This window comes from Excalfactoria chinensis, chromosome 5 (assembly GCF_039878825.1).
Source record: "Excalfactoria chinensis isolate bCotChi1 chromosome 5, bCotChi1.hap2, whole genome shotgun sequence".
Taxonomy (NCBI): domain Eukaryota; kingdom Metazoa; phylum Chordata; class Aves; order Galliformes; family Phasianidae; genus Excalfactoria; species Excalfactoria chinensis.
In genome coordinates, this window is record NC_092829.1 from 14,127,081 (window position 1) to 14,141,444 (window position 14,364).

The 14,364-nt window shown below is 40.8% G+C and overlaps 1 protein-coding gene across 2 annotated transcripts in view; it reads left to right on the plus strand.

The window, feature by feature from the left end:
* BTBD7 (BTB domain containing 7) overlaps positions 1–13,981 on the plus strand; it is a 48,819-nt gene extending 34,838 nt beyond the window's left edge. The window contains exons 6-12 of one of the 2 annotated variants that reach the window (XM_072338542.1): positions 1,308–1,468; positions 1,705–1,848; positions 2,081–2,194; positions 3,598–3,787; positions 6,646–6,824; positions 8,111–8,539; positions 9,097–13,975. In XM_072338542.1, the coding sequence (XP_072194643.1) occupies positions 1,308–1,468; positions 1,705–1,848; positions 2,081–2,194; positions 3,598–3,787; positions 6,646–6,824; positions 8,111–8,539; positions 9,097–9,912 (2,033 nt within the window). In that variant the 3' untranslated portion in view covers positions 9,913–13,975. Of the gene's footprint in view, positions 1–1,307; positions 1,469–1,704; positions 1,849–2,080; positions 2,195–3,597; positions 3,788–6,645; positions 6,825–8,110; positions 8,540–9,096 lie in introns of both variants that reach the window. The other variant, XM_072338543.1, reaches the window with a different exon arrangement.
* The last annotated feature ends 383 nt before the right edge of the window (positions 13,982–14,364 follow it).

Genomic DNA, 14,364 nt, shown 5'->3' on the forward strand with positions numbered 1-14,364 from the left:
AGGCATTAATTCTGTTTGGTTGTTTTTTTTTGTGGCACACAGTCAGATGATGTTGTACAAAGAAGTTACAAGGTCTCTGTCCTTGGAGATAATAAAAACCTGACAAGTTATAAGCAATCTGTCTGGAATGGGGAGTAAAATGGTTGTGGCTTCGTGTTTTTTGAAATCTACTGTTACTGCTTGCGGTACAACTGTTTTGTCAAGGATGTGTTGAATGAAATACAACAACAAACAAAAAAAAGGAGTTAAATGACATGATTTTTAGTGACCTAAGTACTAGAATTCCATTGTCAAAACAAGAAATTACATGTTTGATTCATGCATGTTGGAAGGTAATGGAGCAAGTTAAGCTAACTGAAATGGTGAAGAAGCTGCTCGTTTGGAGTAATTGTGCAGCTTCCTGATCTGTGATGATCACTAATAGCTCGTTCTGTTTCCTGGGGTCATTGGATAATGTGATGAACAAAAGCAGAAATAAAAGCTCTGCCAAATTCTGTCAGACAGGGCCCAAATTTAGTCCCGTAGTTTTGTCTGAGTGTAAGGACCCTTGAAACAGTAAATGTGGTGGTATCAGTCAAATATTGGAAAGCACTAAAAAATACGGCCTGGACTTGAGCTGCTTGTACTGAATGGGGAATGTCTGACAAATTTCCTCACAACTGAAGTTAGTCAAGTTCAGGTTGGGCACAGTACTTAAAATACAGGTGAAAGCAAGTAGTTACTTGGGGAAAGAGGATCCCAGAATGTCATATGGTGTTATTATGCAGTCTTCAGGAAGATATACCACTCCTGCTGTAAACTGATGGTGTATGAACTTGAGAGCAATTTAAGTGGTTGTGACGCAGCAGTTATTAGAGTGTTTTTTCCTTTGAAGCTTGAGTAATTTATCCCAGCAGCCTCTTCAGGCCTTAATTTGTAGAAAATTGGTTTTTGAAACCCAGTGGGGAAGAAGAAAGGTGATGCAGAAGAGAGTCACTGGCGGGAACTGCAGCAAGGCACAGACATTTTTTATAGCATAGCTCTAGGTAAAGCTTTATGAACTTGGAACACAAACACTACTCTTGTTCCTTCCTGGCTTATGCTTTGAACATGACAGCTGTATGAATGGCCAGTGATCATATAACCTGATCCTGAATCTACTGATGCTTTGTATCACATTTTTATGTGTAGACTACTTTTGTGGAACAATACTGAGAAATGCTGCTTGTTCTGAATTTTCTGTTTGTTTCTATGAGCCACATAATTTATGATTTTATGTAAAAAAAAATTTCCTATAAAATAACTATTTTTTTGTTGTTTTCATACAGAGCCTAATTTACTGAGTGGTACTGCTCACAGTGTGAACAAAAGAGGTGTGAAAAGGAGAGATCTTGACATTGAGGAGCTGAGAGAGATCCTATCTCCACTTTTACCTTTTGTCCGCATAGAGCACATCTTACCCATGAGTAGTGAAGTACTGAGCGATGCAGTAAGTCAGTCATCTCATACAAGTATTATCTCTGATTTCATTGTGTTTTGGATTCTACAGGGATCTGTGCAAGGTTACATGGCTTTTTAAGATTTTTTTGTACTTCGAATCTGTCAGGAAACTGAAAAACAAAACAGTGTTGTAGGGGGTCAGTGTAAGAAATACATTGCTTTCAAGTTCTCCCCATATATACTTAGTATTTAATCAAACGTTAAATTTTGTCTTCATTCTTCAAGATGAAGAGAGGCCTGATTAGTACTCCTCCTTCAGACATGCTACCAACATCAGAAGGTGGAAAGTCAAATGCCTGGCTGCGACAAAAAAATGCTGGAATTTATGTGCGGCCGAGACTGTTCTCACCGTATGTGGAGGAGGCCAAGGTAATAACCATTAACATTTGGCTGTTGTTACACTGAAGTCATCAGGGGGTTCTGTAAACAGGGAAAAAAAAATGGTGTGTCTTGTCTCTCTTTGCATGTACTGGCCTAAAGTACTAACGTTTTCAGTTTAACAAGACTTACAAGTTTGATCATCAGGCTCAAGTCTCTAGAATTGATCAGAAAAATTTCAACAAAATTTTTTTTTGTCGAAATTGAAATGTTTGCGAGACAGATCTTGATGAAATTCCACCGGAAACAAAGCAGCGTTCTGAGGGAAACCTCCCTGGTTTCCAGCCAGTTTGCCGGCCCAGCTCCTCGGCAGCCCACCTGGCAGGCGGATGGCAAGGTGAGAGCCTGAGAGTCCCAGTCTGCAGCTATTCAGCAACCTTGGTGCCAGGTCTTTCAGGCTCCCCGGCTCCCACAAGAGCTGGGTGGAGAACCTCTGTTCCACTGGGCACAGAACTCCAATAGTTTGTCATTTGAATCAGAACTAGAATTCTTTCAGTCCTGTGCAAAGTGGAATAAATATCTTGTGTCCAACTTGACTGCAGTCCTTTGTGTCTCATTCACGCAGTAGTTTCCTTATTCAGTATCTTATATGAGGACTGTAAAACTGAAGAGCCCATGCCATATCCTGTTTGACAGAATGGGACCCTAATGGATGGCTAACTAATTATTTGAAGCAATTCTATCTTGGGTCATGAGTTTGTGAGTCCCAGCTGTGCAGGTGACTGCCAAACAATAGTGTAGGGTGAAGCTGTGTACATCCATATTGCCTAGAAACTCTGAACACTGCTCTCTAATTCAGATCTTTCACCCTGTGTTTAAGACAGAAAATATCTTCTGAAGTCTGAGTGGTGACTTCCTCTTTGAGGGGAGAAAGAGAACTATTTTGTGTTTTGAGCACAGATGAGAGAGCATCAGGTGACACTAAGGGAACAGAGGAGAAATTGCCAGTTAAACTTTAGCTTTGTACCTTGGATTGTTAAAACTAACAAAAATGTGTTTAAAAAATGTATAATAAAGACATTGACGCTCAGTTTTCAAATGTGTGCAATGGGAATGCTTTAGCAATAATCGTAAAGTTTGTTCTGCGTGGTTTATTTTTCTTGTCAGGAGTCCAACTTGTTTCTGTCAGTATTGTGCTGTGCTGTTGTTTTTAATAGAAGCATAATTAGTTGTTTAACCTTCGAGGAATAATTCTTGTTTACTATCTGGTAACTATTCTTATTCGTTTTGATCACTGTGAGGTGCAAAAGCTTCAGATAAGTGACTTCTAAATTATTTCCTTCTGCTAGCCTTATTTTTGAAAAATGAGAAGGTTAAATAAGAATCTTAATCAAAGATGTGCATAAATCCCTTTGTCTTGTTTAAAATATCTGAGGGAAACACATCTCATTTTCAAGGTACTGTCTTTCAGTGGTACAGAGTTGAGAACCATAACCGTTTGAGTGAGCATCTAGATTTGCCACGAGAAGAATACTTTCATTCTGACAAATGCAAATTAAACAAAGCAATCTTCCCTGACATTATTTGCCTGTTAGCTTTGAAAGGCCAATGCTAATAATGACTGGAAACTAGAGTATAAAATGGTGTGGACGTGTCACATACTATTTGGGACCTGCTTTAGACTTGTGGCCTTGGAGCTGTGCTTGCAGCAGCTCTAGGTGGTCTTGAGGCAGTGCTTACAGAAGGTCCTGGTCGATGTGTACAATGCCTTCATGAGGGCTCTGATGGCTGTCGTTGCAGTCGGTACTGGATGAGATGATGGTGGAACAGACCGATCTCGTTCGTTTGCGGATGGTCCGAATGTCCAATGTGCCAGATACCCTTTACATGGTAAACAACGCAGTGCCGCAGTGCTGTCATATGATTACCCACCAGCAAGTTAGTACTAACCAGTCCAGTCCTCCTTCAGTCATAGCCAATGAAATCCCAGGTAAGACTGCTACATCACTGATAACTCTGCTTGATCTCCTGTGAGTGGTTGGGGGCTTTGGAGCAAGGGGAAATTGAATGTGTGAATACTGCAATCTCCTCAGGGAGGAGTACTTCATAGTTTGTTTCTTCCCACCCAGCAATAATGTGTTCTGCTTTGACCTACTCTGAGATCATTTATTATGCCATCCATATACAATTTGAAAGAAGGTGAGTTACTGGAAGGAGTAGTACTTCAACCTGCTGTAGCTGAGTGTTTTGAAAAACCTTGGACTAGTTAAATTTACTGTAGAATCTTTGCTGGACCCTGGCTCTCTGCTTTGAGTGGTTGGTTATCAGATTTGTACCAGTCCTCCAAGGTGGATAAGATCCATAAGGGTGGGAAATGGAAAAATATATTTAGAATATCTTCTAAAAATCAGAAAGGTAGATGGGCCATAGCTTGTAGAACAGTCAGCTTGACTCAGTTTTCCAGGAAGAATATTGAAGTAGCTACTCAGAACGCATTTTCTGTTGGTTTACCGAATCTACTTAAAAGCTCAAGTCAAATCATCTTAATTCCTTCTACAACAGAGTACATTTTCTTAGGTGGAAGTAGGTACTATTGGTTGCTTAGTGTTGATGCTCATAGAGTAGCCAGAGTCAGTGTGACGCACTTGTATGTTTTGGTCTTTCGGGGTCAAACTAAAAGAGTACATCAAGTGAGATTGCCAAAGTATCTTTCTGTGTGTAGTTAGTAACTTAAAATGCATTTTCAGCTGTGACCTGCCAGTTGAATTGGAAGATGTGATTTGGACAAAGTTTTGCCGGATCTTGGTTACTGGAGAAGCTGACAAAGGAAATGGGCTCTCAAAGGTCTCCAGTATTTTGCAGAGGTTCTCGTGGTTGGAAAAAATCTGACTCTGGGGGGCGCTGATGCATCTTGGCCAATTGGAAACTCCACTGCAGCTTGATTCTATACAATGTAATACTTAGGAATTATTGTCAACCTTTAGAGCATAGATGTGAGCTATGAGCCCAGCCAGAAGCTGGAGCTCAGATATTGTCACGTAACTGCCTGCTTTACTTTGTTCTGTAATTATGTGAAAGATTTGATTATTTTGCCAGTTCTTTGAGGTAGGAAGGATAGATGAGAGCCAGTTTGAGGAGATTAAGGCATGTCCCAGACCCTCAACTTGTACAGGACTCTGTCCTTGAAGCACAGATACTGCACAGGAGCTCTTGAAGGGAGAACCAGGTGTCATCAGCTCTGTCTCAAGTGCTCCTTGGACTGGGCTCTGGGAACATGAGCTGCTTTGCAGCTTAGGTATTCTCAATCTGTTGCTTGCATCTTGCTTGTGCTGTCGCTGATTGACTTTATTTGCCTAAAGGACACTGATAGCTTGTCTTGATACTTCTGTTGCAACACTACTCTGAGTTCCATCTCTGCTGAAGGTAGAACAGGTTCTACATGTAATTGCATTTACTTTAGTATTTTCCATTTTCAGCTTGAATTAGGAATCCTGCACCCAAGTTATATTTTTTGTGTATATATAACATCCCTTCTATATGTTTCACATGAATAATAGTTAAAAAACAAAACAAAAACACAATAAACCACCACTAATAACAGCAACAACAAAAAAAGCATAAACAAAACCTCCTGGGTTATCATTTTTAAATGATAAACTTAAATGATTTTTATGCCCAGTAATATGGAGAACTAATTAAACTTCTCTACAATCCATATTAATTTGTTTTTCAGTGTTTGTAAATGTTGGGTGTAACTAACATCTGATTGCCAAGCTGGGATTTTTAAGAACAGTTGAGGTGTATGGAACCTAAAGTAAAAGATATCTTTGTGAGCCATGAAGACTAGATAGAATCGATGCCTTTTTCCTAGTACAGGATCTCAATTTGGAAGAGAAAAAGTAAAGTTGCACTGCTTAGATTTGTTTCATGCACAATGTGAAATTGGGAACAGTTGTAGTTCTGCAGTGTTGGGTTTTTTCCTTCTGTGCAGCACAGATGTCTTTTCACACTGTTCTTGCTGCCTCATCTGCTTAGTTTTTATGAGTTTTCACTATGGTCATGTGGTCATGGTTCTACATAGCCCCTGTAAAGCTGGTGACAGATCAGATGCCAGGACTTATATATTCAGAGGTCTGGACTTGTGTTCTTTCCTGATAGGCACATTTTTTTTCCCTAAGGACAGCAAGACCACAAAGAAATACAATTTGTCATCAAACAGCAGTGAAGAGTGGCATGAGAAAGTTTTGCAACAGCATAAATTCCCCCCAAATTATATATGATTTCCTTTTGGAAAGGTTTTGTTTAATGATTTCAATATGGCTGCATAAAGCAACACCATCTAACAGGTTTATGTTGGCATAGTTTGTGTAATTACTTTTTTCAGACACTCTGTAGTTGCATACTGATATTATGGTCTTGTGATTACAGAATTCCACTAGAAGTATAAAGTGTATGCCAAAAAAAAAATCAGTGAATTCTTGGCCTGTGGTATTCATGAGGGAGCAGTCAGTTGTTATTTAAGATATCCTGCCCCTACTCAAATCATAACATTCCTGCATCATAAGGGTAAAAAGAAGGCTGTATTTGTGGTTCACCCTAGCAGAAGCTGGAAAAATGATGTACGTTTTGTGTGATGTATGCCTATTCCATAATGATGTTCCAAGGAGTGTGTGTGAGTTGAGCTGTGCTTGGGTGAATGTTTTTCTTCAAAAAGGAAAAGATACGTTTAGTCATCCTAGTGTTAGATTTTCCTTCACAATTAAACCTAACTATTGTAATTCAACTTGGTGTCTCACGGTTTTAAAAGTAATTTGTTATCCCCAATTCTGTTCTCCACTGTCCCACCAGTTCCCAATTTGCTTGTTGTGAAAGAGATGATCAAACGGCTGCAGGAGCTTCGTCATACCGAGCAGGTGCAGAGAGCGTACGCTCTCAATTGTGGAGAGGGTGCCACAGTCAGCTATGAGATTCAGATTCGTGTGCTGAGGGAATTTGGACTTTCTGATGCTGCTGCTGAACTTCTGCAGGTATGGAAAGTTGCTGTAGTAAGACCAGAAATTGTTGGATTCAGATTTTCTTCTGAGTTGACTCGAACGTGTGATCTACAATAAGAGGCCTGCTTTGTGTGGACAACATCTTGATGCTTTAAAATGACTCCAACTTTAGAGCCACTCAGGTGCAAATTACAGTGAGACTGTAATGTGAGACAGTGATGAGATTTCATACATGTATAGATACAGTCTATTAATATTTTTCTCCAATTGTTGTTGCCATTCAGGCTGTTCCTTCTGCCACAGATCTTGAAAGCAAAGTCAGATCTCATATTTAAAGTAGATTAAGATTAAAGGGTTGTTTTTAAGTAGGGTAAAACAGTGTTAACATACGCTGACTAGTTCTTCAAGGAAGCATCAGGAGTACTAGGCTTATTTATGCCTTTTTAACTGAAGGCTCTGAAAAGCTATTTTCTAGGGAAAGACTGGCTTGGCATTCTTCTCCTTGTTTGGAACTAGGTGATGAAACATTACAAACTTTTGCTTTATTGCTCTGCTTCCAGATACTTGGCAAATAGTTTCTGTATGATAGCTTTAGCACACAAGTGGTGATGTTCACATGCGAGTGGCTTGCTGCTCCTTCCTGAGCTTCTGTATTTGTCACTTGTCCTTTGTTTTTTGTTTTGAATCATTAAAGTATGAAAAAAATAACTTTCTAAGAAGAATGGTATGATTTATCTGACTGTGTAAATAGTGTATGTATAATCAGAGTGAACGATATGAACAGCTTACATTCTTAATAATCAAGAGGCAGTTCTTGAGGCTAGTTAAAGCAGTGGTATGAAGTGCTGCTTGCAACACTGGAGGTCCGGGGTTCGAATCCCCCCTGTGGCGCAAGTGGTACAAGTGCTGCTCTGCTACACAGAAAGGCTTGAATCCTGGGAGTTGGACTCGATGATCTCTAAGGTCCCTTCCAGCTCACACGATACTGTGATAAGTGGATTAGATTGATCTCTTCTGGAATCAGGGGAAAACAGCTTAAGTGATTCAGTAGATCTGCATAGAGCGTGTCAGGACTGGGGAAACGCAAGTGCCACTTATGTTTGTTGCTGTTAAGCAAGTTGCCATTGCTGGTCAGCTTTTTCATGTAGCAAATCTGATGCCACTTGCCTTTTTTAACGATAATAATCCATGGTAGCTTTAATTGCCTTGAGTTGTGAGGTTTCCTGTTGCAAAACTACTTGGTACAGCACTAGTAGATTGAGTTGCTATTTTCTGGATGGCTTCCTGCTTCTGTCACTGATGTTTTTCTTCCTTTGCAGAATCCTCACAAATTCTTTCCTGATGAGCGGTTTGGGGACGAAAGCCCCCTCCTGACTATGAGACAGTCTGGACGATGTCGTGTGAACAGTACTCCCACTGCAGAAACCCTGTTTACAGAACTGGACTCTTTTGTGGCCTTCCATCCACCATTGCCCCCTCCTCCACCTCCATACCACCCACCAGCAACTCCTATTCACAACCAGTTCAAAGTGGGCTGGAAACAAAGGGTGCCAAGTCAACATCCCTCCCGGTCCTTTTCTTACCCATGTAACCATTCACTGTTCCACTCCCGAACAGCTCCCAAAGCTGCACCTCCTGTCTACTTGCCCAGTGTGAAAGCAGCCCCCCCTGATTGCACTAACACTACAGGCCTGGGGAGACAAACTGTGGCTGCAGCAGCAGCAGTGATGGCAGCTGAGAAACAAGTAGTAAGTATTATATTTTCTCCTCCCTATCTCTGGTAGTTCAAAGTAGCTTGTTGAGAGGAGGTGGAAAGAATTCATGTAGTGTTGTCACTTGGCTCAGTCAAAACAGCAGCATCTCTGGTGGTGAGGAGACTTCTCTGTCAAAACCAGTTGAAGTCTTCTGCATCCAAAGGGCATGGGGGCATCTGTGGAAGACTGAATGCTCCAAGGGCAGGCAGTGTTTTTTGGAGGGGCGAATCGGACTTGTGAAGTTCCTGAAATAGCAGTTTGTTCCATGTGAACTTCTGTAGAGAACCGCGTGCTGTAATTCAGTGGTAGAAACAGTGAGAGCGTTTTGGCTATTCAGAGATAAGCAGCCCCAAACTAAACAGGTGTGTATAAAAGGAATCTGTGGGCATTGTGAAGGATTTGCATACATAGAAAGCATTTTTAAAAGGAGCAGGCAAGCAGAAATTGGTAACTGTGGATATGGAGAAGTTCTGTTAGAGCATAATTGCTAACCTATAATACTATACTTTTGCTGCTACCTTTTTGTCGACCATTTTCTTTTTCTTTTTCAGTGCACTCAGCCCTTGCTAAACGAACTGATGCCAGATATTGCAATGGGGGTGTCAGCCATGTCTTTAAAAGACAGAAGACTGCCAGAGCTTACTGTTGATACAGAGCTAAGCCAGACAGTTACAGAGGTAGGGCCTGGTCCACCCCAGCACATTTCGTGTATTCAGAGCAGACACATGCCTACGTCTCGAAAGAAACATGCAATAGAGCAAAAAATAGATGCTCGAGAAAATCAGCAGGAATATCCTGACTTCTATGACTTCTCTAATGCTGCATGCAGACCTTCCACTCCAGCACCAAACAGGCACAGTCCTTTGCCTTCACAAGGCATATATTATGGCCCAGATTTGTATAGCCACAATAAGGCATCACCAAGTGGCTTAAAGCCAGCTTATCTACCTTCCCAGATATCTCCTAAAAAGCAAGAGGATTCTAGGAGGGAATACCTGATCTCCCAGGATGGGCATCAACACAGACAAAAGAATGAGCCAATACACCTCGATGTCTTAGAGCAACCTCCCCAGCGACTGGACTTGGCGTTGGCTACCCAGGAAAGTGCTGGCAATGGCCCAGTTCACATCAGGGGAAGAACAAAAATGGAAACTGACTTAACCTATGGGCTAACCTCCAACAGACCTTCTCACTCTGCATACGCCTCTGAAATGCAAGAAGAGAGAGCCAATAGGAGAATGGCAGATGATGAGCCATTGGAACACGGGACACAGAGAAGTGCGGATTTGGAAAGGGAAGATGCAGTAAGCAGAGGAAGGAGGTCTCCAAACAAACCAGACTTCCTGTATAAAAAATCCGCCCTATGAAAGCAACCTCCACTATTTCTCTGTGCCTAAGAGTTGTAAACTTCCCATTCTTTGCAACTTTTGGCCTGACTTCTGTCAGACAAATTCATTCATGCCAGCAGATGAATTCAGTCTCATCCTTTTATTTTGTACATACATTGCTTTATTAGAGATGGCATGCTATCAGATTTTAATGCTGCTTCTGGTTTTATTTTGTGGGAAACCTTTTTTTGTTTTCTTCTTAGCACATTTAATTAAGCCTTTAAAAAACAACAACTGGTACCTTTTTCTACAACCTGGTAGCCTTTTGCACCTGTACATCTATTTTAGTGTATTAGTTTTGTACTAATCTGTTGAACTTTATTGTCACATTTAAAGGACTGTATTTTCATACTTTTTGCATTTTCCCTTTCACCTGCCACTTCCCCTATGTGCATTGAGCTGCACATTATGAGATGTATTTTCTTATGAGATAGCAACAACGTGTTTATTTTTTAATTATAGGAATTCCAAAGAACAGCACATTGAAACACTACGTTTTTAGTTAGATTGTTTTTGTTTGTTTTTTTTTCCTTTAGATCTGAAATCTTCCTGATTTTTATGACTACAGCAAGAATCCAGTCTGATGTTTTGTTTGAAAGGTTCTGGCAGCTGGTCTTACCTTATAGCAAGATCAATACGTGAGACTTCAGGTATCCAAGGGGATATTTAGGAGTCTAAATTCCAGTAAAATTCACCAGGATCTGATTCTGTTTGCTTTGTGGTTCACACTTAACTGCAGAGAATTCAGTGATCACCCAAAAGCACTTATTATCCAGACTAGAGTTGTTCATTTGACCATGCAGAAATACATCTAGAAATACTGTAAAAGGGAGAGTAATAACTTTTTCTTCCAGCTGCTCCCTCCCTGTGAGTAAGTGAAGAGAGGAGCTGAGGATTCACACTAAATCCTGGCATGTCAGTAAGTCAAGGCATAGAATCCTGTGCTGTTGCCTGAATAGTAACTCTCCAGTTGAGAGGGTTCTCTGTCCACCGGAGGTGCTGAGGTGACTGCTCATTGCCTTGCTTTCTCCTGCCTATGATTTTAAACAAGGGCTTCACTCTTAGAGATATCATTCAGTGCTCCTTATCTGATCTGAAGTATTGCTGACTTGTAATCACCACTGTTCTGCTGGGGGAAAAAAAAAAAATCAAAGTGAAGAGTAACTGCTCCAGCATTAAGTGTGTGAAGTTTTAGCACTCTTAAGTTACATTTCTCATCCCCTTACCTTGCTTTTTTTAAAGAACAGAAATGAGATTCATCTCATGCCATCATATAGAGAAAGAAGGATTTGGGGCTGGCTCCCTTCTGCTGGGTTGATTCACCACTGCAACTGTGTGGCAGTTGTAGTTAAGTGTATTCTCCTTCGTACTTACTGTTTAGTTCTTACCGCAGCTTCATTGCATGTCAGGTAGGGATCTGGTGCCACTGCAGTGGGGTGATTACTGGTAAAGACCTGATTGGTGTGAGGTTTGTTATTTTATCTTACTTTTTTAATGCATCTTCTATGACAAGGAGTTTCCCATTAGCTGCAAACATTAATCCCAAGTTATGACCTAATAACTGCATCAAGGTTAATCAAGGTTAGGCTGTTTCCTGCTTAATGAGCTCAGAATGTTTAATACTACTCAGAGAAATCTTGTTGCAGATTTACTTTTAACCGATGGCAGTTTTTCTTGTGCATCTTATTTTATTACAGCTTGAGAGGCTTTCCAGCCACAAAACAGTTTTACTGAAATACATTGAATACCGCATTCCAGAATTACCAGATAGCTTCTAGAGAAATGAAGATGTGGGGTTTTGAGCCAATAAATCCTAATGCCTCCTCTACATGAATACCTTCTGCTTCTATGGAAGCTCTGCAGATGCTGTTTTTGAGGCACAGCCCTGAAAGGCACGGCGTAGGGTTGGAGGAGAAATAAATCTGAACTGCGTGGGTCGTGGAAGTGTTTTGTGGGTGAGGGGAGATGTTTGGGTTTTTTTTCCCTCCATTAGCCTCTTTTAAACCATTTTTTAACCACAGTAGAAATGAATCCTGACCTCAACACCAGTGCATATTACCTCTGTGGGGCTGCCGTGTAGAATGCTGTTATATGTCAGAAGGTGCTGGGGGGAGCAGAGCTCCCGTGCTTAAGGACTGAGGTTCATGGGATTTATTCTGAGGAATGAGCACAGTGCTGTCTTACTTTGTAGCTCTAACCAGACACTTTGGTCTCGTGCTCCTGAGCATTAGAAGCATTAATTTTCATCACATAACAGAACCTGAAGCTCACTGCATGTGCATCATACATACGTTGGTAGCTTGACTGCTGAAACATCATAGTAAGCTTTCTGAGGACAGCTGTCCTGAATAGCTTATTTTTACCTAGAATTCATACTCCTTTTGGAAGATACTACTTTAATCCATAGTAGTTTGTGGCACTGTGTGCCTGGGCTGAGGAGAGGCTGAAATCTAGACTTAACTCCTGATCTTGAAATCTGTGGCTGATACAGACTGAGAAGTTTTGAGGATATGATGTGAGGGGAGTAATAGATTAGTTTGGCTTTGGAATCAGCTGTGAGAAATGCCTTTCTGGAATGGAGGACAGAACTGCATTTTAGAATACAAAACTGCTTCTTAAGTCTCAGAAGCTTAGCAGTGTTAAGGAGAGAATAAAGTATTTAAAAGCAGGTGCAGAAGAAAAGGCAAGTCCTTTGGAGGCCAAAAAGACAATCAGGCCAAAAAGACAATCTGTTTTCATTTGTATATTTTGAGTTAGGAAGGTGGTAGCAGCTAATGGTGGCTGCTCTTCGGTTGCAAAGAAGGATTTGTCCAATGACTGGAATTGTTTTTGTAGTCCAGGGTGGGATTTCCTACCTAGTTGGCTGTGGGGGGAGGGCAGCAGACCATCTTTATTCTTCATGGAAGCACCAATCAGAAGCTCGTTGTCCTGTATTTTGCTCGCAGAACACACATACCTGTGCTACCTGCTACTCGTTCTCTTTCTACTGAAACTTTGGTGCAAAAGCTCCTTGTTTACATGAAGCACTTTCTGATTAGGCTGGAAATTAACGTGTTTTCCTCCTACAAATCTGGTGGAGATTGTGGATTAGTGACTACATGTTGCTTTAGGATAGAGGTGTGAACGTTAAGCTTTCTTAGATGAGGATGATTTGTGTTCCTTATTCTGCTAAACAGAGAGCTCAGACTTTCATGTAGTGAGCAACATGCAAAAACTTTTTTCCCCTTTCCTTGACTCCCTTCTTGTTTTCCTTAATATATGGACAAATAACTTAATTCCTGAAACAGATTCTTCCTTTGAAATGTTTTATTGTTACTGTAGTTGCGTGTTAATAACTGCTGTGTTGATAGGCAGTTTCTTGTTATATTTTTCATTTCTGAAAGCTAAGGTTGTGGGCCACCTTTACTTGTAAGCCTCGGTTTTGGGTCCCAGAACGTCCCAAACGTTTGTCTTCATGCGTTTCTTTGGTTTGGGGTTTTCTGAAAGCATACACGTACTGTTTGAGGCACTGTTGTTTCTTCTAATAATTATATGCTTCTATGGTAGAGGTGGTGCTGAGCTCTGCTAAAAGCAGGGGAACAGCTGAGATAAAACTGTAAAACCGTATTTGGGTTTTCTGTGATTCTCTGTATTCCGGGGGCAGCCTTTGCCTTCTGCAGCGTCACAGTTCTGTTGTCCTCGTGTTGTTACTGGTATAAAGTCAAGTGCCTTCAATGCTAAAGGCTCAGAAAAACTTTCTTAAACTGACTTCATGTCCTATGCAAGTGTTTTTTTCTACAACCTGCATAACCAGTACTTTGTAAAACTTGTTTACGCTTCAATTGTACATAGTGTTTTTTAAGAAAAAAATAGTATTTTTATTTAGGTACCTCCAAACTTGAATTCTAGTCTTGTGTGATACATTGTAAAACAATACATTTCTCTTTTGAGTACCATTACAGTTGTAAAAAGGTTTTCACTGGTTCTATTTTTCTACTGTTGCTGAGAAGCATGTAACACTGACTTTATCCTACGTATAGTTGGCATTTCAAATAAATGGCTTGTATAGAACGTGCTTGTGTGGCTTCTTAACGTTGGGCACCGCTTTGGCAGGCCGCTGCTGAGCGGTAGGTGAGGCTGCCTGTTGTTGTGGTTCTGAACCTGCTGACTCCTGGGCTCAGGGGAGGGCACTGATGAGGTACAACCCAGACGGTGCCCTGTCACAGGAAAGACTCTTTAAGAAAATCATGTCTGACAGTCCTTCTGGTGGGGTTGGAGAGCATTTTAGGGAGATATTTTAGTGAGTTCTCCTGGCTAGAGCTCTATTGACTGTGACTATTAACTCTCAGTGGTAATAGGTAAGGTAGCTGGACTTAAACCTTGTTTTAGAAGATGTTTGTTTTCTCAGAGCCAAAGACTAATTAAATACACAACATTCTCTTCTTGAACTGC